We start from the raw sequence: 23,116 nt of genomic DNA, 5'->3' as shown, positions 1-23,116 counted from the left end.
CCACCTACAAAATGGTCAGACTTCTTTGTAAAGACCCTGAACCATCAGTTTGAGGCTCTTAGTGTTCCTAGAATGAGCAGATGCCATTGGGCTTCACCTGTACTTGGCATGGATGAATGGAGACATTACTGGTGCCCGCTCGAGCAAATCGATGAATAACAGGATGTCAGGTGATCAAGTGATATTTTAAACAGCTGCCCATATACATCTGGAATAATCAAAGCACTGTCCTGCAGGAAAACAAAAAGACTCAACTCACCTCACCTCAATAACCCAATAGCGTCTCTCCTAGATCTAGGTTTATGCACTTCTCAACCACTTATTTGTTTAAATCCTTGATGACATTTGCAATATGTCAGTTCAATCAAAACTATGATCTGCCTATGAAAAGTCCACTTTATTCAATAAATCTCAGAGAAATGTTGATCAGAACTACTGAATTTGATTCCATATAAACCCAGTTCAGGTTTTACACTTTAAAATATTAGATAACTGTACTATTCTTGGACAATTATCACCTGGTGTAACAGCATGACCTATATTTTGCACCAGTGACTAAGCAATCCTTGAAATTATCAAATTGAAAAATATTTGGAAAAGCCGAAAAGACTCACATTGTTAACCACTCTTCTTCTGTGGCCCCTGAAGAGGCTAGGAAGAAGGCATTCTTTAAACCCATTAAGAAATAGATGTATTTTGCATTTTTTAAGTCTATGAATGCATTCTAAATAGTTCATTAGACAATTTTCAAACACAACTGTCATTCTAGACAATGAGACTAAGAGAGGTTAGTTTTTTCAAGAAGCAATGTAGAGAAACCAGGAAGACCCGTTGTAGTAGAATTCACTTACTGCAACAGACTGAGAAGAAATGTTTACAGGTGGTATTGAATAATGTGAGCTATGAAAAAGTTCATTGAGAGAATTATAGACATTAGAAACATTAGGGAAACAGGATGATACAAAAAGAAGGTCCTTGATCTAGAAAAAACAACCAGAGTAAAAAACACAATCTTGTGCTTTGTCTAGGTATATGTGCCAGATGTGAACTCTCCACCATGGGGTACTATTTACTTAGGTCTGGAAATCAGGCTTGGGATAGTTTTTTTTTCTTTTCTTGTTTAGATGCTGCCTACTCCTATTAATAAATATTTTTCTGATTTACCTCCAAACTCAACATCATAAAATGTTCTACTTATGTTTTCCTCAATACACCTTGACGGTAGGTTACTGTCACTGGGCCACCCCAGGGGAGAAAGGGTGTTGTCCTTCCGCCTGAGCCCCCTAGACGGCTCGGTGGCCACCAACCTCCACAGGCCACTGGACAGTCAGGTTTGGACCTTCAGTGATGAGACATGCAGGGCCTCACAGGATGGGGGTGGAGCCGGCCCTTTCCTCTCCTTCTCAATGAGACCCTGAGTCGCAGCCCATGAACAGCCTTTCCTCCTCCTGATCAAGCTGCTTAATGGCCATGATCCCAGAGATTCAGGAACAAATCTCAGAACCCAGCAGGTTTTGGCAGAAATACTTACAGATTTAATTGTTAAATTTTTGGAATTTCAAAATCGTGAGGCCACTACTGCCGCCACTGGACATCATGTTATTCTTAACCAGCTACTGTTGCCTTTTCAGCAGATCTGAGTGTTGGGGTAAAATCCCAAATAATGATGGTGGGTCTGGTGTTGAGATATTGAATGTGATCAAAGTAGAGAGAGAGAATAATGTGGACATCATCTGCCTCACATGTAGGGGAAGGTTTGGGATGGGAGTATACTTGGGTTTTTGGTGATGGAGAATGGGCACTGGTGAAGGTACGGGTGTTTCATTGTATGACTGAGACTTAAACCCAAAAGCGTTGTAGCTGTTCTCAAGGTGATTCAATAAATAAAATTATAAAAAGTGGAAAAAAGAAACTAAGGTGGAGTTCATGCCCAATTCAATCAGCCAATCAGTGGCTGAACAAATAGCAGTACTCCTACATAAAAAAAAAAATACACCTTGATTATTCTAGACTGATATTAAGGTCTTTAATTTATTTTAAATAAAATTTTGTGTCTGGTATGAGAATGGCATATGAGTTTTTTTTTTTGACATGTAACCAACGAATTTCCCAACACAATTTGTTAAAGGAGCTTTCCATCCTCCACTTTGTATTCTGTTCCTTTGTCAAAGAGAGTCTGTATCTGTACTCTCACTTCTATACCATTGGTTAGAGAGTCTGTCCATATTCCATTGTCATACTGTTTTTATTTCTACAGTTTTATAGTGTAATTTTAAATTAGGGAAGAAGGATTCTCCCACCTTCTTTTTCTCTAAAGTTTTATTCTAGGGATCTTATTAATTCACATAAATTTCAAAAACATTTTATATGTCTTTTTTAAGTGTTGTGGGTATTTTTATGGGGATTGCATTGAATCTGTATAGTGCTTTGGTCCAGATTATCATTTTGAGGACATTAATAATTTCAATCTATGAATAGGGAATAAGTTTTTATTTCTTTGTGTCTTTTTTAATTTATTTCAGTAGTAATTATTTCTTTCTTTGTATAACCTTTAATTCTTTTGTTAAGTAAATACACAGGCACTTGATTTTCTGAGGCACACTTGTGAATGGGAGAAATTCCTCTTATTTCTTTGTGAGACTAGATTATGGTTTGCCAATTTAATTAATTTTTTCAAGAAATCAGTCTTGGTTTTACTGTCCTTTTTGAGTGTGCTTGTTTATTCTATGTATTTATTTTCTGCTCTCAGTTTTATTACTTTTTTCAGCTTGCTTTGTATTACCTTTGTTGGTCTTTTTATAATTCCTTAAGATGTTCTATTAAATTATTTATCTAGGCCTTTTATTGCTTCCTCATCAAAGTTTTCACTTCTTGAAACTTCCCCTTAACACTGTTTTTGCTGTGTCTCATATGTTCTAAGTAATACATATCTTCATTCTTGATTGTTTCCAGGGATCTTTGATTTCATGATTTTTCTCTTTGACCCACAAGTTATTCAACAATAAATAAGTTGTTTAATTTCTAAGAGTCTGAAGATTTTTTCCATTTTATATTAATGATAAATTTCCATTTTTAAATCATTATTATCTGAGAAGATAATTAACGCCATTGCTATCTTCTTGATTTTATGAAGCTATGTTTTGTTACCCAGTATCTGATCTATCTGAGATAATGTCCCTTGAGCACTAGAAAAGAATGTGTACTCAACTTTTCAGCATGGAAGGGCTTTTTATACGTCTGCTAGGTCCAGCTTTTCTGTCTTTTCCATTAAGACTAGGGTTTCCTTGTTGACTTTCTGCCTAGATGATCTATCTAGCAGTGATAGAGGGGTATTAAACTCTCCTCCTACGTTTGTGTTACTGTTAATGTCTTTCTTCTGTCTGTTAGCAGTTGTTTAAATATGAACCATAATTGGAAGCATGTGTTTAGGAGTATGAGTTCATTATCCTTGATCATTAAGTAATCACTCTTTTTACCCCTTATGGCCTTTTAAAATTTGAATGGTATGCATTAAAAAGATTGGACATAACCAGGATGTGGTGAACCAGTGGTTGGTTCAAACTCTACAAAGAGAGTGTAGAAATTTCTGAAAATAATAATGACCCAAAAATGATCAGTGTAGTGCTAAGTACAATAGCTAGTTCTAGCAATGTTACCTAAACAAAAATTTAGAAAAGAAATTAATCAGATTATGGATGAATTTAAAAATCTTGTATAACGAAAAGATTCTGTTAATACACATCCGATCATGCATCTCTTCAACCTAAAATATTTTCTTATAAGGGCTGATTTAAAATTTCCCACTCTGGTATATAGCCATCTTACATATGGCTTTCTCCTTACCTCTATGACCTTCACTCTTTCCCACATTAAATTAATAAAACAACAGTGAATGTTTTAGTTTTGATAAATTTGTATATTTTCAGTGTCCAGACTGTTTTGTCCTTAAATAAGCCCCTAAGAATTGAAAAGTGCTAATTTTTCTGGTTGGATGATGCAGTCCTATTTTTATTTGTTTTACATTTCTATTTTTCTACAGAGGACTGGAGCAATTAGCACAGTGGTAGGGCGTTTGCCTTGCAAGCGGCCAACATGGCCGACCTGAGTTTGATTCCTCCGCCCCTCTCGGAGACCTTGTCAATCTACCGAGAGTATCTCGCCCACCCGGCAAAGCCTGGCAAGCTACCTGTGAGATATTCGGTATGCCAAAAGCAGTAACAAAAAGTCTCACAATTTGTTGTGAGATGTTACTGGTGCCCGCTCGAGCAAATTGATGAACAACAGGAAAACAGGGCTACAGTCTTTCTATGGGCAGCTGGAGATTTCTTCGTTTCTCTAAATTATCTCAACACAGGATGTTTTCTTATGTGTTGTGTGCCTCCTAATTTTGGGTGTAAAGTAGATTTCTAATAAATAATGGCCAAAATATTATAAATTTTTAGAGGCATATTTAAACACAGGATTAACGCCTGAGCATCACTGGAGGGTGGCCCCCAAACCACAAGAAAACTCCACATAATTTATAAACATTAAGTAACAATAGAATTTTATGCATGATGCATGTAACCTTTAGTTACCTTAATTTATTGGACTGGGAAATAAAAGAGTAAAATGTAACTCAGAGTAAGTATGTGGAAAGAAATAGGAGCACAGGGAAATTAATTGTTCCTTACACTGTGAATAACTCATGTGTTCAGATTCAACCATCATTTCCAAAATAGACACCACAGACTCAACACTAATGTGTTCAGATTCACCATCATTCTCTAAAGAGATACCACAGAAAGCAGAAGAGCAACTGTAAATACAGAGTAAGAAAGAGCTAGGAACTAAACTGGATGAAGTGGTTGAATTAGGCAAAATATTTATATTTTCTGACATTTAGATGAGGCAACTCAGGAGAAATCTTATCAAGAATTTTAAATGCTGTTAAGACTCTGTTAAAGAAAACAGATTTTAGACACCTCCCCAGCCCCCCAAAAATAAACTCTATGTTTTTTTCCTCACACTCAGAAATATGGGTTGGAATTAGAGCACAGTGGGTAGGGCGTTTGCCTTGCACATGGCTGACCGGGTTTGATTCCTCCGTCTCTCTCGGAGAGCTCTTCAAGCTACAGAGAGTATCCAGCCTGCCCACCTGACAAGCTCCCCATGGCGTATTCAAAATACAAAAAACAGTAACAACAAGTCTCACAATGGAGATGTTACTGGTGCCCGCTCGAGCAAATCGATGAACGATGGGAGAACAGTGCTACTCAAAAATATATTAAAACATTTATAATATTAATATGTAAGATTTTTACTAATTCTCATTAACAGTATTTTTCTAATTTTGCATCTTTTCACAGGTACATTTGCAAGTTCACAATCTTTCAAAGTAAACAATAAGCAGTTTCTAGTTCTGACTCATAATCACAGTGGAAGTTGCAGGTTAGATTGTACTTGGTCAGTGAAAATTGATCTTTGCATGGCAGAATATTGCAAGAGCAAAATCTCATTCTAAACTAGTTTAATCCACAGAAACAAAAAAATTGATTTTATTTCTGTATTGTTCATAGTAAGTAAGTATGCAGCAGTAGAAGTTCTGGAATACAAATCAAGAGAATCAGAGAAATAATAAATTAAAAATAGGAATAACTTTCCATTTTTCTGTGGCCATGTGGTCTGTCTTCTCTATATTTCTGAAATAGTATAATAAAAATAAATGTACACAGTTTTTCTAAAAATAAAATTTAATTGAGTGTCCTGTGTTCTATGTCAACAGTTCTCTACTGATTCAGCTACTGCAAACATTATGACAGGGGAAATGAAGAAAATGATGGGCTTGTATTTCAGCTGGTTAACTGGCTAACATAAAGTTTTCAGGAGGTGATAAATTAATATAATACATACTGAAATAATGTAAAAACTTCTAAGATAATCATTGTCACTGTTATCCCGTTGTTCATCGATTTGCTCGAGCGGGCCCAGTAAGAGAAAGCTCTTTGGTTCTTATGGAACGGGGAAGATCCTAAAATCATGATCACTCTGATCACATAAAGCCTTGCTCATTTATTAAGAAAGAACTATCAGTTTTACCCAAGTAAAAGGTAAAAAGGTAAAGGCCCTCCCGTTGATCGTCGATTTGCTCGAGCAGGCCCAGTAACGTCTCCATTGGAGACTTTGTTGTTACTGTGTCTGGCATATCGAATACTCTCGGTAGCTTGCCGGGCTCTCCGAGAGGGGCGGAGGAATCGAACTCGGGTCGGCCATGTTGGCCACTTGTAAGGCGAACGCCCTACCTGCTGTGCTATATTCTTAAATTATAGAGTTATAAATAAAGGTAAAAAGATAGAGTCTAACAATTTATAGGATGGATTGAATAAAAATGTCATTAATATAGCTAAGATTTCAATCCCCAAATACTACCTGGTGCCTAAGTAACTAGCACTTCAAAAGTATGTATTTTCTCTTCTACTTTGAATAAACATTCTGAGAGGTAACATTATCATTACACTTTTGGCAGTTGAGTATGTTGAAGCTCCTAGTGGCTAATTATCTGTCTAAAGCCAGCAAGGAAGACTCAGAAGCAGAATTTGAAGTCAGAGCTGCCGGAAGCCAGTGTTTGCTCTGTATTTCTTCTGCATATCGTTGCTTTATACCCATAACATCAGCATTATTTCAGCTGCCACTAAGGATTGCAACAGTTCCTCTGCTGGGAACTTAAATCAGCAGCTGCATTTTTATGTGATGAAAGACCTAGAAACCACTTCCATATGGAGCACAAGCAAGAGTGTTTGGCTTCTGCCCAATATTTTCTCCAGAATTGCTTTCCAATATTCCCATCTGTTTTCTAATCCTAAATGAGCTTAGTACTGGTTGAGGTATCTTCTATACTGTTGAGAATAACAACTGATGCATAACCTATGCATATTCATGAGTGGAATTATAGCAATGCATGAATGCTCTACATTAGTGCCTGATAATCAACATCCACTTTCTCTTTTTTTCTGAGTTGTTGTATAAAATAAAGGAAGGTGGATTTAATAAGCTCAGCCACTAATCAAAGATAATTACACCATTGTCATTCCAGGCATTTATCTGGGTCCCTGTTAGGCAAACAGGAGCAAGCTTTTAACTTGCTGTCTTAAGATAAGTCCTATAAAAAGTGTAACAAGAATGATGCTGGAGTCTCTTTGTAATCAGACATGTGCTTTGTAATCTGAATCAGAGATGCTCTTTGTAATCATCAGAGATCCTCTTTGTAATCTGAATCGGATGCTCTTTGTAATCTGAAGAGCATAGCAAAAAATTGAATTCAAGCTTGGTAAAATGTTTTGCTATTATTAAATTTTAAATAATTAATTTCCAATTATTAAGTTAATTAAATGTTTTAAAAGAAAAAAACAAGATCCTGAAAATATAGATATATTTGAATAAAATGAAAGCAAGCTTGTGAGCCTTTCTAGGCATGTTTCCTTTAAAAACTAAAGTGTTTATTTGTAGGCTCATTTTTTCATGCCATTTTTAGCGGAAAAATGATCATTTCAGTTGTCTTTAATTGTGGCATGAATTGAAGTCAATATAGATCATAAGACTGGTCATAACTTTTAGGAATAATAGCACAGCGGGTAGGGCGTTCGCCTTACAAGCGGCCAACATGGCCGACCCGAGTTCGATTCCTCCGCCCCTCTCGGAGAGCCCGGCAAGCTACCGAGAGTATTCGATATGCCAGACACAGTAACAACAAAGTCTCCAATGGAGACGTTACTGGGCCCACTCGAGCAAATCGACGATCAACGGGAGGGCCTTTACCTTTACCTTACCTTACTTCTGCATGTTGGGCACTGTTCTGGGCATTAATGATACAACAATGAGCAAATACATAGCCATAGCTCTTAACCCACATGAAGCTTACACTTAGTCAGAAAAGTAAACTTAATAGGAAAATTAAACATAAAATATGTAATAAGAAAATGGGATGCACACAAAGAAAGAATATTGTAGGGGTAATGGTCATGTAAATATAAATTAGGAGGTGGCTGGCGAACTACACATCAGGATTTGAGTGCCGGCTTCCCTGGGAATTGGTTGTTGAAGTAAGACAAAATTGAGTGATTAGATGTAAGGATAAAAGACATTCTAGTCTTAATACTCTTAGAAAAGAGAATTACCTGCCCTAGGATCTGAAATAAGAACTGACCACATCCAGCTCAGAAACTGAGTGTAAAATGGGAGAAATGAGTATGTAAGGCAAGATGAGGAGGCAAGATGACGCTGACGCTGGTTGAACCCCTCTTACTCTCCCAAACCCGAGGGTATCCAGCCCCCACGGCAGAGCCTGGCAAGCCACCGGAGACATACCAAATATGCCAACAACAGTAGCTAAAATGGGTCTCATTTCCCTAACCCTGAAGGAATCTCCAGCTGAGTTGGGAAGAAGGAGAGGGCTCGTGCTAAGCAGACAGCACGCAAGTCAATGGCCAGGAAGGTGACCTGCAAACAGTTGGCCACCAAGGCACCCTGCCAGAGCACACCAGCCACGGGTGGCATGAAGAAGCCACACTGCTTCCGGTCAGACACCTTGGCGCTGCGTGAGATCCGCCAGCTGCAGGTCCAGCTGCTGGTGCACGAGATCACGCAGAACTTCAAGACCGACCTGCGCTCTCAGAGTTGGGCCATCATGGCACTGCAGGAGGCATGGGAGACCTACCTGGTGGGGCTCTTCAAGGACACCAGCCTCTGCGCATTCCTCACCAAACGCATCACCATTATGCCCAAGCTGGCATATCGCATCCGTGGAGAGAGAGCATAAAGTTTATGATGCTAAAATCAGAGGCTGGAGCAATAGCACAGCCGGCAGGGCATTTGCCTTGCACGGGCTGGACCAGGGTTCGATTCCCAGCATCCCATATGGTCCCCTGAGCACCGCCAGGAGTAACTCCTGAGTGCAGAGCCAGGAGTAACCCCTGTGCATCGCCGGGTGTGACCCAAAAAGAAAAAAATAATCTCAGGGCTGGGACAAATGGAGACGCTACTGGCACCAGCTCCAGTAATTGATGATTAATGGGATGGAAGTGACAGTGACGGTGAGTATGTATGTAGCAAGGTAGTTTCCAAAACATGCAAGTTATTTATAGATGAAGTTATAGATGTTATTGTGTTATATGCAAGTAACTGGTAAAAAAATTTATTTGAAAAGCCTGACATTGGTTGTAAAAGGTCACATTAATTGGAGAAAAATAGTGAATTTTTGTTTTTATATAAAAAAAAATTTAATTTTTTTTAAAGATAGCTCAATGCAAAATGGTCAGAGGAAGTCAGTGTGAGAGGATCTACACTGCTTAGGATTCTATTGGAGTAGCCTTTGGATGTGCTCATATTATGTAGGTCCAAAATCAAGAATAAGAGTATGTGAGTGGATAGTTAAGAGATACAATTGAGGGAAATTGGTAATAAATTAAATTTGATAGCTAAGAACAAGGGAAGTAAAGTATCGGAGATGATTTCTAGTGTCTAGCTTGTGAAAATAAATGAATGGCATAACAGAGATAAGAAATATGACCATAAAATAATTTGTATTTTATTTTTATAAAGTAGCATTGTCAGTGCAAAGTTCCAACTTCTCAGATCTACTTTTTATCAGTGGAGCATGGAGAAATCTTTTTTAGTCTGTTAAAGAAGTTACAAATATACAGTATTTTTTTTTGCATAGAATCTACCTTACAAATGAAAAATAAATGAAATATGTTAGGTGTATCAGGTGTTAAATCACTAAAAGCAGGATAAATATCCAAAGTGCTCATGTTTGCAACAAGGAGAAAAAATATTGTTGCATCAAATGAATATGTACATATAGCAGCTTACTACTAAAATTAAATAATACAAATAAAATTGTTATTCAGGGCTGGAGCAATAGCACAGCAGGTAAGGTGCTTGCCTTGCACGCGGCCAACCTGGGTTTGACTCCTCTGTCCCTCTCAGAGAACCCAGAAAGCTACCAAGAGTATCCCACCCACACAACAGAGCCTGGGAAGCTCCCCATGGCGTATTCAATATGCTGAAAACAGTAACAACAAATCTCACAATGGAGACATTTTTGGTGCCTGCTTGAGCAAATCAATGAACTATGAGAGGACAGTGATACAGTGCTACAAAATTGTTATTCACAAAGATAAGTAATGCTGGAAGACAATTAGATTTTATGAAGTTTTGAGTGAAAATAAAGAAATCAGTTTAATTTCATTTCAATTATCTATGAGACACCCTGCCATAGTAAACAAAAAAAAAAACATAGTTCATACTTCCTTCTAGTTTCATCTAAAATCCAAGAATGTCATCAAGATTTACTAGATATGAGAAAGAACAGGAATATGCAGAAATGTCTCAAAATTAATAGCACAAAAGCAAATGAAGCAGTCTCTGATTAACATACTATTTGAAATCAGTGGACAAAAACTACAGTAGCAGTTCAAATAAATAGCTTTATAAATTTCAGGGAAAAGTTATAATACATAGATAACTGGTGGTTTCAGAAGAGACTATATGGAAATTAAATAGAAATGATATCTTTTATCTTTATTTTATCTTATTTTGCTTTTTTAAAAATTTTTATTAGTGAGATACCATGAGGTATTTTGCTATTTTTTTAATAGGACAAAGCCAACAATACTAGGAAGTCTGGGGGCCATGCCAGAAAGTGTTGTGCAGGCCTGATTATTAAATGCTCACACATGAGTCCCATACTATGGTACTCAGAGTCTGGCAGTACTGAAGATCCAGCAAAGGTATACTCATTCAAGGGAGGCATTCACTGCCAGGTAGCAAACTCAGACCTCTCACGTACAAGGCATGTGCTCTATCATTCCAATTTCATCCTTGGCCATACAAATAGAAAATTTAAACAATAACATAAAAAATAACTAAAATTTAAGATTGAAATATCAGATAATTATAAAAATAGTGTCATGTACTAAAAATAGAACTTTAACATATATTGAATATAAAAAAGAGAAAGATGCTAAGGAAAATATTAATACCCAAGTGATTTACAGCACGTAAAGATCTAGTCATCATTATGAGTCATTAGAGCTCAAATCATAAAGATGAAAGGGTGGGGTAGAATAGCACTTGCAAAAATAACTGATGGTTAAAATTTCCCCAAACAGTGGAAATTATCAACTTAAAAATAAAAGGTTAACAAAACCAACGAAAGAGAAATACAATATTTGGTACCTAAATAAATCACTGTACACCAATGAAAAAGTACATTTTTGAGGGCTGGGAGACAGCTGGGTGGAAAAAGTGTCTGCCTTGGGCAGGAAGTACACCCCATCTACCACCACACGCACCCAGTGAGATCCTGGCAGTTCCATTGATTCTAACCTCTGACAGCACAATTGATTACTGACCATAATGTAGCCAGGAGTATGCAATCACGCAAATAAAGGGCGCACACCCTGACAAGCACCTCAGTTCAAAGACTGTGCAAATACCATGAACAGAAGTGTGACTTCACAGTCTGTGCCAGCATGTGTGATATGTGATGCCTACAAAATCAGAGCAAGCTCTACAAAATTATACCATCACCACAACCAAGGGTGTATGTCACCTGATGATAATCACATGATAATCACATGTATGTCACATGATAATCACAGTATCTATGACAGAGGGAAGGGAAGGAAAAATATGAGTAATGTTTTGAAAGCGGTCATGAAAATATGAGAGCATTAGGGGGAAAATAATATCAATGACTGGTAATAGCTTATCAGAAATGGTGACTATGAGACAACAACACAACTTTTTAAAAATGCTCCAAGAAAAATACAAACTTGCCAATATAGATTCCTAAATCTCAAGACTTATATAAACCTCTGTAAATTACTAATTACTAATAAACTAATTAAAAGTATTGAGGAGTCAAGGATGTGGATCTACTTGATAGAGCACTTGCTGGCATCTGTCTATCCTGGCTACCACATACTCCACCTCAAGCTCCAGCTGAGAGTAGCGCTAGAAGTTCCTCAGTACTACCTTGGAGGCCCCATAATAGCTAACCACACACAAAAAAGTATCAAATGGAAATAATTGGTAAAGGACAATGAAGTACGTTAAATAACACTTCTGGAAAATTACTTTCAAACAAACTTAGGTAAAACACCACACTTGGCAGAGCATGGAAGCATTAGACTCAGAGCACCAGCTGGGTTTATGGGAATGGTACAGGATCACCTTAGTAACACTGGGGCAGCCTTTATTCAAAACAAACAACAAAACTCTCACCAGATATGGTAACTCTGAAGGCACACATAAAAGACATTTTTTCCTTAATGCTTTAAAGTTCAAGTAAGTTATGAAATAAAATCAGTACCATAATACTGTGGAGTTTATAAGATAGGTAAAAATGTAAAATACAAAGCAATAGAACCAAAAGAGGAGAAAGAAATACATTATACATGTAGGGGTTGGAGCGATAGCACAGCATGTAGGGTGTTTGCCTTGCACATGGCCAACCCCGGTTCGATTCCCAGCGTCCCATATGGTCCCCTGAGCACTACCAGGAGTAATTCCTGAGTGCAGAGGCAGGAGTAACCCCTGTGCATTGCCGGATGTGATCCAAAAAGCAAAAAAAAAAAAAAATTATACATGGAAGGTTGTAAAATAACACTGTTCTGTCCTTCCTGCATAACCTCAGGAATAGTTGATAGTTTATTGGACTGAGGAAAAGAGAAAAACACCTTAAGAGGTATCTTGCCCTTGAGCAGTCAGGAAGGGCTTTCTTATGTTGATTTGGCTACCTGACTGGGTGGAGTGTCAGCCAGAGGAGAAGGGAGCTGGAGAAGGAGAGAGCAGGGCTGAAAGATGGACTACCGAGAGACTAGCAAGGGGAACATGTGCTTGAGAGAACCTAGGCCCTCCACAACATAAGTTCTTCTATGGGATAAACTTCCTTGTAATAAACTGCCACTAAGATCAACCGGCCTGGCCCTCGTCTCTTCCTTCATCTGCCATTGGCCAACAGCCGTCCCGATGCAGGCCACACACAGCGGCTCTAGGGCACCGAACGCCTGCGGTGAGATAGAACCCTCCAGAGAGCCCGCGAACACACAACCTTCTGCGTGCATAGTTTTTTACAGAAGGTGATACAATTTTAATTTTTAAAGTCTTGTCAAAAGTTAAAGGAATCTCTAAAATGTTATGCAAAATGCTAAGTATGGCCATAATAAAGTGAACATTGACTACCAATAATAACTGCCCAAGAGCAGACAGAAAAAAAGGAAAAAAAATAACATGGGGAAACTAAATTAAACGTTTTCAATAATTTTTATGTGAGAATTTTAGTACATTAAATGTGTGAAAATACAGTAAGCATCCAAGACTGACTCTTAGACTCAGTAAACAGTAAGATAAAAATAAATTCTGACTTCTCAACAATAGTAATTGGAAATCAAAATACAATAAAGTCAGATATAAAATTATGAACAAAAGTTCTTTTTTATCTAGCTGTAATCTAAATATCTAGCCAAGAGGCTAGGGATATTGCTCAAGTGTTAAATTGCATGTTTTACATAAGCGAGGCCATGAGTTCCCTGAAACTTCAACCTTCACTCCAGAGCCAATATGATGCAATCTTATCAGCCGACAGAACTGCTGCCGTGGTCCTAGTGGTCCCAAGCAACTCACCTTCGGTACTACACCATCAGGCCAACATGAGATGGAGCATCATGGCCCTTACACGAATCTAACCAGGCAAAATATACAACTAGCATGAGGGTAGGAAAAAAATCATGCTAGCAGGAGAATGGAGTAGTTGATTAGTATATTCCTGAGAGTGTAACTACATAAACAGACAGGTTTGATTCCATTAAATATTGCATTAAAAGGTGTTTTTATTAAAGAAATTTCTGAAAGATATTAAGATATTTGGCACGATATAAGAAAATTAAAAATTAAACCCCAACCAATAATTAAACATTTGAGAAAGAAGAATCGTGAAAAATAGCTCCACATCGCTAGCCCTATCAGGGAGACGCAAATCAAAACTACAATGAGATATCAGCTCACACCACAGAGTTCTGCACACATTCAAAAGAACAAAAGCAACCAGTGCTTGCACGTATGTGAGGAAAAAGACACACTCTTTCACTGTTGGTGGGAATGCCGAATGGTCCCGCCTTTCTGGAAAACAATATGGACAGTCCTTCAAAAACTAGAAATTGAGCTTCCATATGACCCCACGATACTACTTCTGGGAATATATCTTGAGGATGCAAAAAAGCATAGTAGAAATGACATCTGTACCTATATGTTCATACCAGCACTATTCACAATAGCCCAAATCTGGAAACAACTTAAGTACCCTAGAACAGATGACTGGTTAAAGAAACTTTGGTACATGTACACAATGGAATACTGTGCAGCTGTTAGAAGAGATGAAGTTATGAAATTTGCTTATAAGTGGATAGACATGGAGAGTATCATGCTAAGTGAAATGAGTCAGAAAGAGAGGGATTGACATAGAAAGACTGCACTCATTTGTGGAGTATAGAATAATATAACATGAGTCTGACACCCAAGGACAGTAGATACAAGCGCCGGGAGGATTGCCTCATAGCTGGAAGCCTGTATAACGAGTGGAGGGGAAAAGGCAGATGAAATAGAGAAGGGATCACTAAGAAAATGATGGCTTGGAGGAATCAGTCGGGATGGGAGATGTGTGCTGAAATAGATAATGGACCAAACATGATGACCTCTCATTGTCTGTATTGCAAACCATAATGCCCCAAAGTAGAGAGAGTATGGGAAATATTGTCTGCCATGGAGGCAGGGGGAGGGTGGGGGGGGTATACTGGGGATATTGGTGGTGGGGAATGTGCACTGGTGGAAGGATGGGTGTTTGATCATTGTGTGATTGTAACCCAAACATGAAAGCTTGTAACTTTCTCATGATGATTCATTAATTTTTTTTAAAAGAATCGGTTCAACTAAAAAAAAAGTGAAATTTATAATTAAAATATAGACTGATGACTTAACAATTACCATACAATTATATAGACTATGGGGTCGACCTCATGAAAGGCAAACACCCTACCCGCTGTGCTATTGCTTCTGCCCAATTAGCCCAATTACACAATATATAATATAATATAGAGGAGCAAAACTGTCTAATCAATGAATTTAAAATTTTCGTCTATGAGATATATCTTGACCATTTTAAAAGTAACTAAGAATAGAAACGGTCCAAATAAATAGTGAGAAGGAACATTTCCAAGCACAGAGTAGCCGATGTAGGGTGATAGCTCTATTGGTTGGTTTTATGCTTTCCTGTGTTATTTAACTTTTTAAATTATTTGCACGTATTACTTTAAAAATAATAAAGTTGATTTAAAATGTATGAAAACAAAATTTCATGAAATTCATTTTATAAACTTGATTTATCAATATATATTCATGGAATAAATCACTAACTACATAGTGAAAACAAAATAAACTTCACCCTGCAGTTATCCATTGATATGCATTTATGTACAATTTGGTTATGAGAAACAAATAGGCATGAAATAAAAATTGGGGCCTTGGGCTTTAATATAGAAGTGAAAATTAAATATACTCGTAAACAAAAAAAATACAAAATTGAACTAAAGTACTAGGAAACTATAAAATAAAAGATGCAAGATTAGAAGTAAATTATTTTTTTAGTTTACTAGGTTGGGGGAAACTTTATATGCCTCAAATTGGTATTATAAATTATTATATTATATATTAAGGTAATAATAAGCTTAGTAGACTTATGTGCCTTTTAAAGACCTTCTGTATGTGAGACACTGTTCTTATTGCTAGAATAAAAAAAATCCTTGCCCTCATAGATATTATCTACAAAAATATTTTTCAAGTATACATGAAACATTTGCAAAATTTGCCACACATTAAAATCTAATAATCTACTAAGATGACTTGAAAGAATTCAATGACACATTAATCAATAGGTGAGTCAAAAATGCTTGTTTAACTGAAATTTTCAAAAAGACAAATATATCATGTTTAAAAGTAAATGTAATGCCATATACAGTTCTGAATAATTTAACTACAAAATGTAATGGAAATTATAAAAAAAATTTAGAAAATTACACTAAATGTATCTTAGATAGCCACAATATAGCACTGCACTGTCCTCCCGTTGTTCATTGTTTTGCTTGAACGAGCACCAGTAACATCTCACAACAAATTGTGAGACTTGTCACTGTTTTTTGACATACCAAATACGTCATTGGTAGCTTGCCAGGCTTTGCCGTACAGGTGAGATAATCTCTGTAGCTTGCTGGGTGCTCTGAGAGGGGCGGAGGAATCGAACTTGGGTCGGCCGAGCATGCAAATGCCCTACCTGCTGTGCTCTCTCCACCCAGCCACAATATAATTTTAGATAATTACAATAGATAGAAAACTTGAGGGTACAACCAAAACAACATTTAAACATTGTATAAGTCTCAATTTATATACACTTGTCTTGCATGCAGCCATCCTTGGTTCGATTCCCAGCCCCACATATGGTCCCCTGACACCCTCTAGGCATGATCTTTGAGCACAGAACCATGAGGAAGCCCTGAGTATTGCCAGGTGTGGCCCCCAAACCAATATAAACATACAGCTAGAGTTATGTAGATGTAGATGGGTTTGGCTTTGACCAGGTTTGGCTTCTTTATGGGGAAGGCAGGAGCACACCTGGCAGTGCTGAGTTTACTCTTCATTCTGTGCTCAAGTATCACTAGTAGCAGGGCCTGGGAAACCAAATGGGGTTCTGTGGATTAAGTCAAGTTGGCTGCATACAAGTCAAGTGTCTTACCAGATTCATCCTCTAACCGATATTGTTTAAAAACTGTGTTGGTGATACAGTGAGATTGGGAGGATAGAGCACCGGATAAACTAATTAGTCTAAGGCTCATCTAATGTTAATTTCAGCAGCAGGAAAATCATCCAATCAGCAATAGATAATGATAAGACTGGGGGTGGGAAATAACAACAGATCAAAGGAAGATCCAGCTAGAAGAGAAAGAACTGGAACAAAAAAATAAATAATTAAAATCCTTTCTTGCTTTTGGCTGTCCTCACTCATGTTTGGACAGACAGCAGAACCAGGCAGGAATTATTTGCCCAAAGATAAAAATCAATTTTTAATAACTAAAATCTTGCTTTTTGAAATCTTTGTGGAATAGTTTGATAATCTCACATGGTTATTTACCAATTGTAACCAGGGGGTTCTAGTTGCTATGGCAAGCTCAGAATCTCCCTATGAGTTGCATCAAAATTAATATCCCAGTTTTTCTGACTTAAGATTCAAGCAGGTTTGATGAGAAGCTCCGCACAGCCAAATTACCCATTTTGATATGGCTGAAAGCAATCTACCCTGCTCTGTGATCCTGCTGCCGTTTGCCTTCTGCAAATGGTGCTTTATTGTGGTTGCTTTCAGAGCTCCATTAAACAGCCACGTGAGGCTATCTCCAAGGAGTAAATGACCTAGACCTTTAACTTGAATAATATCTCATGCTGGCTATGATTGGAACTTCCAGAGGAGACTAAGATGTGAAACTGAATGTACAAGAATTCTGACTTAGTCATAATAAAAAAGCTCAAATGAAATTTATATATCCATGCATCACTTAAGAACAGAGAAATATTCTTTAAAAAATAACTGTGGAAAGAGCAATACACAGCGGAAAAGGGCATTTGCCTTGCATGCAGCTGACCAGAGTTCAATTGCCTGCATCCCATATGGTCCCCAAAGCAATTTCAAGTGTAATCTCTGAGTGCAGATCCTGGAATAACCCCTGATAATTGTTGGGTGTGACCCAAGAAGAAAAGAAAAAGTGCCCTAGACCGAAGAAAAGTATAGCAAGTAGTTGCTAACCTGCATACTGCTGACCCAGGTTTGATTCCCAAAACCACCCTGAGTACCACCAGGGATGACCCCTGAGCACAGAACCGGAAGTAAATTATGAAAACACTGTTGTGGTCGTGATTCATCTTTGTGCAAACATCAGAGAGGATAAAGAACTATATGCCTCGCAAAATGGTATATGCTATAGTGACTATATTTCAAGAGATCCTTCACTGAAAAGGGGTCATTTAATAGCAATTGATTATACTAGCCCATATTGTTGATGTACATGCAGGTCTCCTTTCTTGCACCTATATTCCAGCTGTTAATTATTCCAGCTGAATTGGAGAGGCCCAATGAGAAAGTGGAAACCTCTGTCTCGCACACAGTTTTTATTTCCCCATATGCATTATATTTTTTAAAGTGTTTGAGCATTATATTTTTTAAAGTGTTTGTCTAGCCCACCTCCTAATGTGCAAGAAGTCAAGCCTGTTGAAACTGTTCACACATTTTTGAAGTCATGCTTTATTAGCTGGATAGGAAATTAATCATGCTCTAATTAAAGTGCACAATGCACTCACAATTGCTCAGTTATGGCACATTTACACCTTTTCAGGGCTATGCTATGAAGTTTAAGATAGAATTTGCACCTTACACTTCCTTGTATTGAGTACACAACATATTGCTACCAACTTTGTGGCTCGAAACAATACAAATTATTTTCTCAGTTTCTGTGGCTAAGTAGTCTGGTGTGATGTCTCTTTCTTGGCCCATTTCTTGAGTACATCCTCTTTAGTCCTTGGGCCAGTTTTCTGTGTTCATTCTTACACATCAGAGCTCTCAACTATTGCAATCCAAAATTTCTTTTGACACAGGCTTCAAGGTCAGAAATAGAAAGCAAGTTTAAATTCAATCAGTAATTTTAAAAATAGCTAACTCATTTTCTTAAGCAATAGCTGTCTTTCAGGTACTGTATTAAGCATTTTATATACATTATAATTTTTCTTACAGGGGCTCCCCTTAAGCAAGAGAGAAGTTTGATATTTGCCTAAGTCACGAGTGAGGAAATAGTACTCAAATTCAATCTTGAGGGACCAGAGATATAGGACAGGGGCTTAATCACTTCCCTTGCATGTGGCTGACCCCAGTTCAATCCTAAAAGGTACATGTTGTCCCCAGAGCACTGCTAGGAGTGATTTCTGAGCACAGAACCAAGAGAAAGTTCTAAGAATCACTGGGTGTGGACCCCCAAAATAAAACCAAGTCCAAAAATTCAATCTTGTTTCACTCTGTGTTCATAGCAGTGTTACTCATAATATCCAGAATCTGGAAATAACCTGAGTGCATGAGAATAGACGACTGGATAAAAATATTTTGGCACATCTACACAATGAAATACTATGCAGCCACCAGGAAAAACAAAGTCTTGAAGTTTGCTTAAAAATGGATGGACATGGAGAGTACCATGCTGAGTGAAATGAGTCAAATGAAGAGAGACAGACTGAATGATTGTGCTCATCTGTGGGATATAAAAAAGATCGTAATATGTTGGAAATGATCACCTTGGACAAGAATTGAGTGCTCAAAGTAGGTAAAATGATATACATGATAACCTGTCAGAACCTACATTGCAAACCATAGTACCCATAAGAGAGAGAGAGAGAGAGAGAGAGAGAGAGAGAGAGAGAGAGAGAGAGAGAGAGAGAGAGAGAGAGAGAGAGAATGAGAGAGAGAGAGAGAATGAGAGCGAGAGACAGAAAAAAAGTGTCTTGCCATATAGACAGACTTGGGCAGAGGTTGGGGGTGGGGGGGTTGGTGGCAGGAGGGAAACTGGGGACATTGGTGGTAGGAAATGTACACAGGTGGGTGTCTCTCAATCCCTATGTCTCTGAACCCAAACTTTATTACCATATTTATCTCAAGATTTTTTTCATCTTGTTGAATATTAAGAGACATATTACATCCCTTTTTACAAGCATTCCTCAGATTCTCAGATACCTAATCATGTCAATTCCTGGATAACATGGTAACTTAGAATTGTTTACATTGGTTTATGCATAATGGTTATGACTAATGCCAGTAATTTGACTAGTTTCTAAAAGTTCTATCACTAGAAAGCATGCATTAAAATTGAGATATTTTTCTATTTGATTTAAATGCGTCATGCCATCTTCTCAGTAACACTAATTTGTAATATGGAAGTCAGGGACCATGTTTACCTTTCTCCAGCATTTTTCATAGTGCTTATCATGGTGTTCTGTAAATAGTGAGTGAGCAAAAAGTATTTGCTGATTAAAATCTAGGAGGCTGAAGTTTCATAAAAATTAATCTTAAAGAGAAAAAAATCGGGGCTGGGAGATAGTTTATAGGGTACTTGCCTTGCATATGGCTTTGATACTCCTAGCCCACCAGGAGAGATTCCCTGAGCATAAAGCCAGGAAAACCCCTGATCACCACCAGGCATGGCCCCCAAAACAGACACCCAGACACACAGAGAGAGAGAGAGAGACAGAGAGAGAGAGAGAGAGCACTCAGTTACAGAATTCACCCCAACAAATATCGTGTTCATTATGTTGGAAAAGTAGATTATTGGTATTAATTTTAGGAATTATAATTAAAGCCTGTATTTGAAAACTTAAACATTTTTTTCCAATAGCTTCAACAATGTCTTCATCGAGGCCATGATTATTATTACTCAAATTCTAACTGTATCTCTGTATATTATTTTGCTGATGAACAGGAGAAAAGGATCACCCAACACTGAAAGACTTCAGCATAAATCTATATGTTAAAGAAAATTTTAGCCAACAACAGAATAGGCTTCACCTAGTTGCTGTAACATATTTTAGAGAATGGCTTTGGAATTCTTCCTGCTTAGCTAAGTAGGCATATTTGGGTGCGGTGAGCTGTTTCTAGTAAGCCATTTCAATTATGCAAGAGTATAAACTACTTTAGAATTACATTGTAAACAGCATTTTCCGTCTTGTAGTGCAATTATACATTGAATACAGAATCAAATCAGAGTATAGAAATCCCAAAGACTGCTGGCAGGAAAATAAAAAGGGGCCTGATTCTCTAAACAAGGGGCAGTTTTCCAACAGCTGGCTTGGCTTCCCCAGCAACCACTCAGTTAAGTTCTTGCTACACAGCAATTTGCACAGACATTAACTGTGAGCAGCCCACTCATGGAAAAACCCTGACACTGCATATGTCCTTGAGTTACAGCCTTTTCCTCACTCTTAAATTTAACTCTAATGCACAGGAGTGGGGCAGAGGAGGCAGCAGAGAAGACACAGCCAAAAGTGTAAGGGTCAGGATTGATAGCTGAGGTTCAAGGCTGAAGTTAGTCCACTAAAGGAGTTTAGGCCAATCACTTAACTTCTTGGACTCCTCCTAAACCTGATAAGAACAATATCACCAAAACCTCACTTAGGAAATGATAGGTACAAAGATATCTTCTGTGTGGAAAGATCTGAACTCTGCTTGGAAGCATCATTCTTCAGCAAATACTAACTGTTCCAAGGGTTGACTCCCAGAATGAATGGCAACATGAGAAACAGCATGGAAGTCTCCAGAGAAATGACGACATCTGGTGACAGTTTGTAAAAACAAACAAATCTCTGGAAGTAGCCTAAAGGCACAAGGAAATATTTACCCAGGATATGGTAGATCAGGATCAAAAAAACCAGCCCTGGAGTCATGTGAATTATTACTGGTTTCCGTCCTCTTGCCTGTCCTCAGATTAGTCTGTGAAAACTACACTATGAAATCACCTCCGAATACAGTAAATGGTTTCTTCTTGGGAAGAGTATGCTACCAGCTGATCCCAAATTCCTAGCGCGATACTGCAGAGACTAAATCAATGCCCAGCCACTGTTGAGGTGCCCTTCCCACATCCCCCCTAAGCTTCCCCCATTGCAGTGGGAGATTTTATCCCATACACAGTAGGGCTAGTGTAGGACCAAACTGGTCTTTCTTCAGTTTGTTCATTGGAGTGTTTCCACAGTAGCAACCATTAGTTCAGAGACAACTTCTCCTATCCCAATGCTTTGCTTCCATAAATGATGTATACCTATCTTACAGAGTTTCACAGGAATTGTGTCCAAAGGGACAGGCACTCTAAGAATAGAGTGCAATGTAGATTCATTCAAGGAAGCTATATTTTTGAGAGTATTGGGACATTCAAACTCTTGACCTCGGTTTCTTCTGCAAAGAGAGGGTAAATAATAATTCTCTTTCATGATTCAAAAAATTAAATGAGGAAAACAGGTGGGCTATGTGTAAGATGTGAAGAGTAATTTCTATGCAGTAAACACTCAGAAATGAAGCACTGTATTGAACCATACATTGGTGGTTCTTGCCTGGGAAAATATTTTACTAAATGAAAAGTCATATCTCATTTTTGCATTTGTAAGTTTGAATTGTTCTAAGTAAGAGAGGGAAGTACTGGTTCTTATAACAGAAATTTTATGATTTAATCCTGGAAGTCAATTCATCCAATCCTGGAGAATAATTGGTGATTTAAAAGGGGTGGTGATAGTTTTATGGATAGCTGTAAAAGACTGGAAAGAAAAGGCCAAGACTTGAGCATCAATAAGAGATAAGAGCATGGAAGAGCTTGACATCAGAAGAGGACCAAGAAGTCATGATGCATCTGTCCAGAGAAACTATTTCCATAGAAATAAAGGAAGAGAACTTCACGGAAGTATTGTACAACAGAATGTAGATGTAATGATCTTGACACAAAGAACTAACTTGTTTGTATTTTTCCAGAACAGTAAGCTCCAGGGAAGTTGTGCAAACATATGGCTAAGGAGGAGAACTATATTGCAGTCTTTATAAAATAAACTCCAAGTGAAAATATTTCTGTGTCTGGAGTTCATCAAGCATATATTTCAGAGGAAGCTGCAATGCTAAGTAACTGGTTTTCACAGCTGGCTTTCTTCTCTGGCCCTAGTTTGGAGGAATTAATCCTAGTTTTTGGTCTGAAACAGGGACTATGTCAGATCCCCTCATTTGTAGAATTAATATATATGTTTATCCCTTAATAGAATAGATTGTACACGAGCCAAACACTTTGTTTTAAAGCATTTCACAAGTTTAAAGCTATCTGACAATAGCACTGTAGCGCTGTCCTCCCGTTGTTCATTGATTTGCTCGAGCAGGCACCAGTAAAGTCTCCATTGTGAGACTTGTTACTGTTTTTCGCATATCAAATACGCCATGAGGAGCTTGCCAGGCCCTGCTGTGCGAGTGGGATAC

At 37.8% G+C, this 23,116-nt stretch overlaps 1 protein-coding gene across 1 annotated transcript; it reads left to right on the top strand.

Moving 5' to 3' along the window:
- The first annotated feature begins 6,511 nt into the window (after positions 1 to 6,511).
- Positions 6,512 to 8,794, top strand: LOC130015978 (histone H3-like). The gene is made up of 2 exons (XM_056106722.1): positions 6,512 to 6,611; positions 8,412 to 8,794. The coding sequence occupies exons 1-2, from the start codon at positions 6,512 to 6,514 to the stop codon at positions 8,792 to 8,794; spliced, it is 483 nt and encodes a 160-aa protein (XP_055962697.1).
- Positions 8,795 to 23,116: the final 14,322 nt, after the last annotated feature.

The sequence above is a fragment of the Sorex fumeus genome, unplaced genomic scaffold (genome assembly GCF_029834395.1).
Source record: "Sorex fumeus unplaced genomic scaffold, SorFum_2.1 ptg000007l, whole genome shotgun sequence".
Taxonomy (NCBI): Eukaryota; Metazoa; Chordata; class Mammalia; order Eulipotyphla; family Soricidae; genus Sorex; species Sorex fumeus.
Note: the sequence above shows the minus strand (reverse complement) of the source record. Positions and strands in the feature narration are given on the sequence as shown.

Excerpts from the sequence above, each read along its gene's own strand:
- LOC130015978 (XM_056106722.1), top strand. The coding sequence starts at position 6,512 with ATGTTGAAGCTCCTAGTGGCTAATTATCTGTCTAAAGCCAGCAAGGAA. Across the intron at positions 6,612-8,411 it reads CGGAAGCCAGTGTTTGCTCT|TTGGGAAGAAGGAGAGGGCT; the intron begins GTATTTCTTCTG and ends TCTCCAGCTGAG.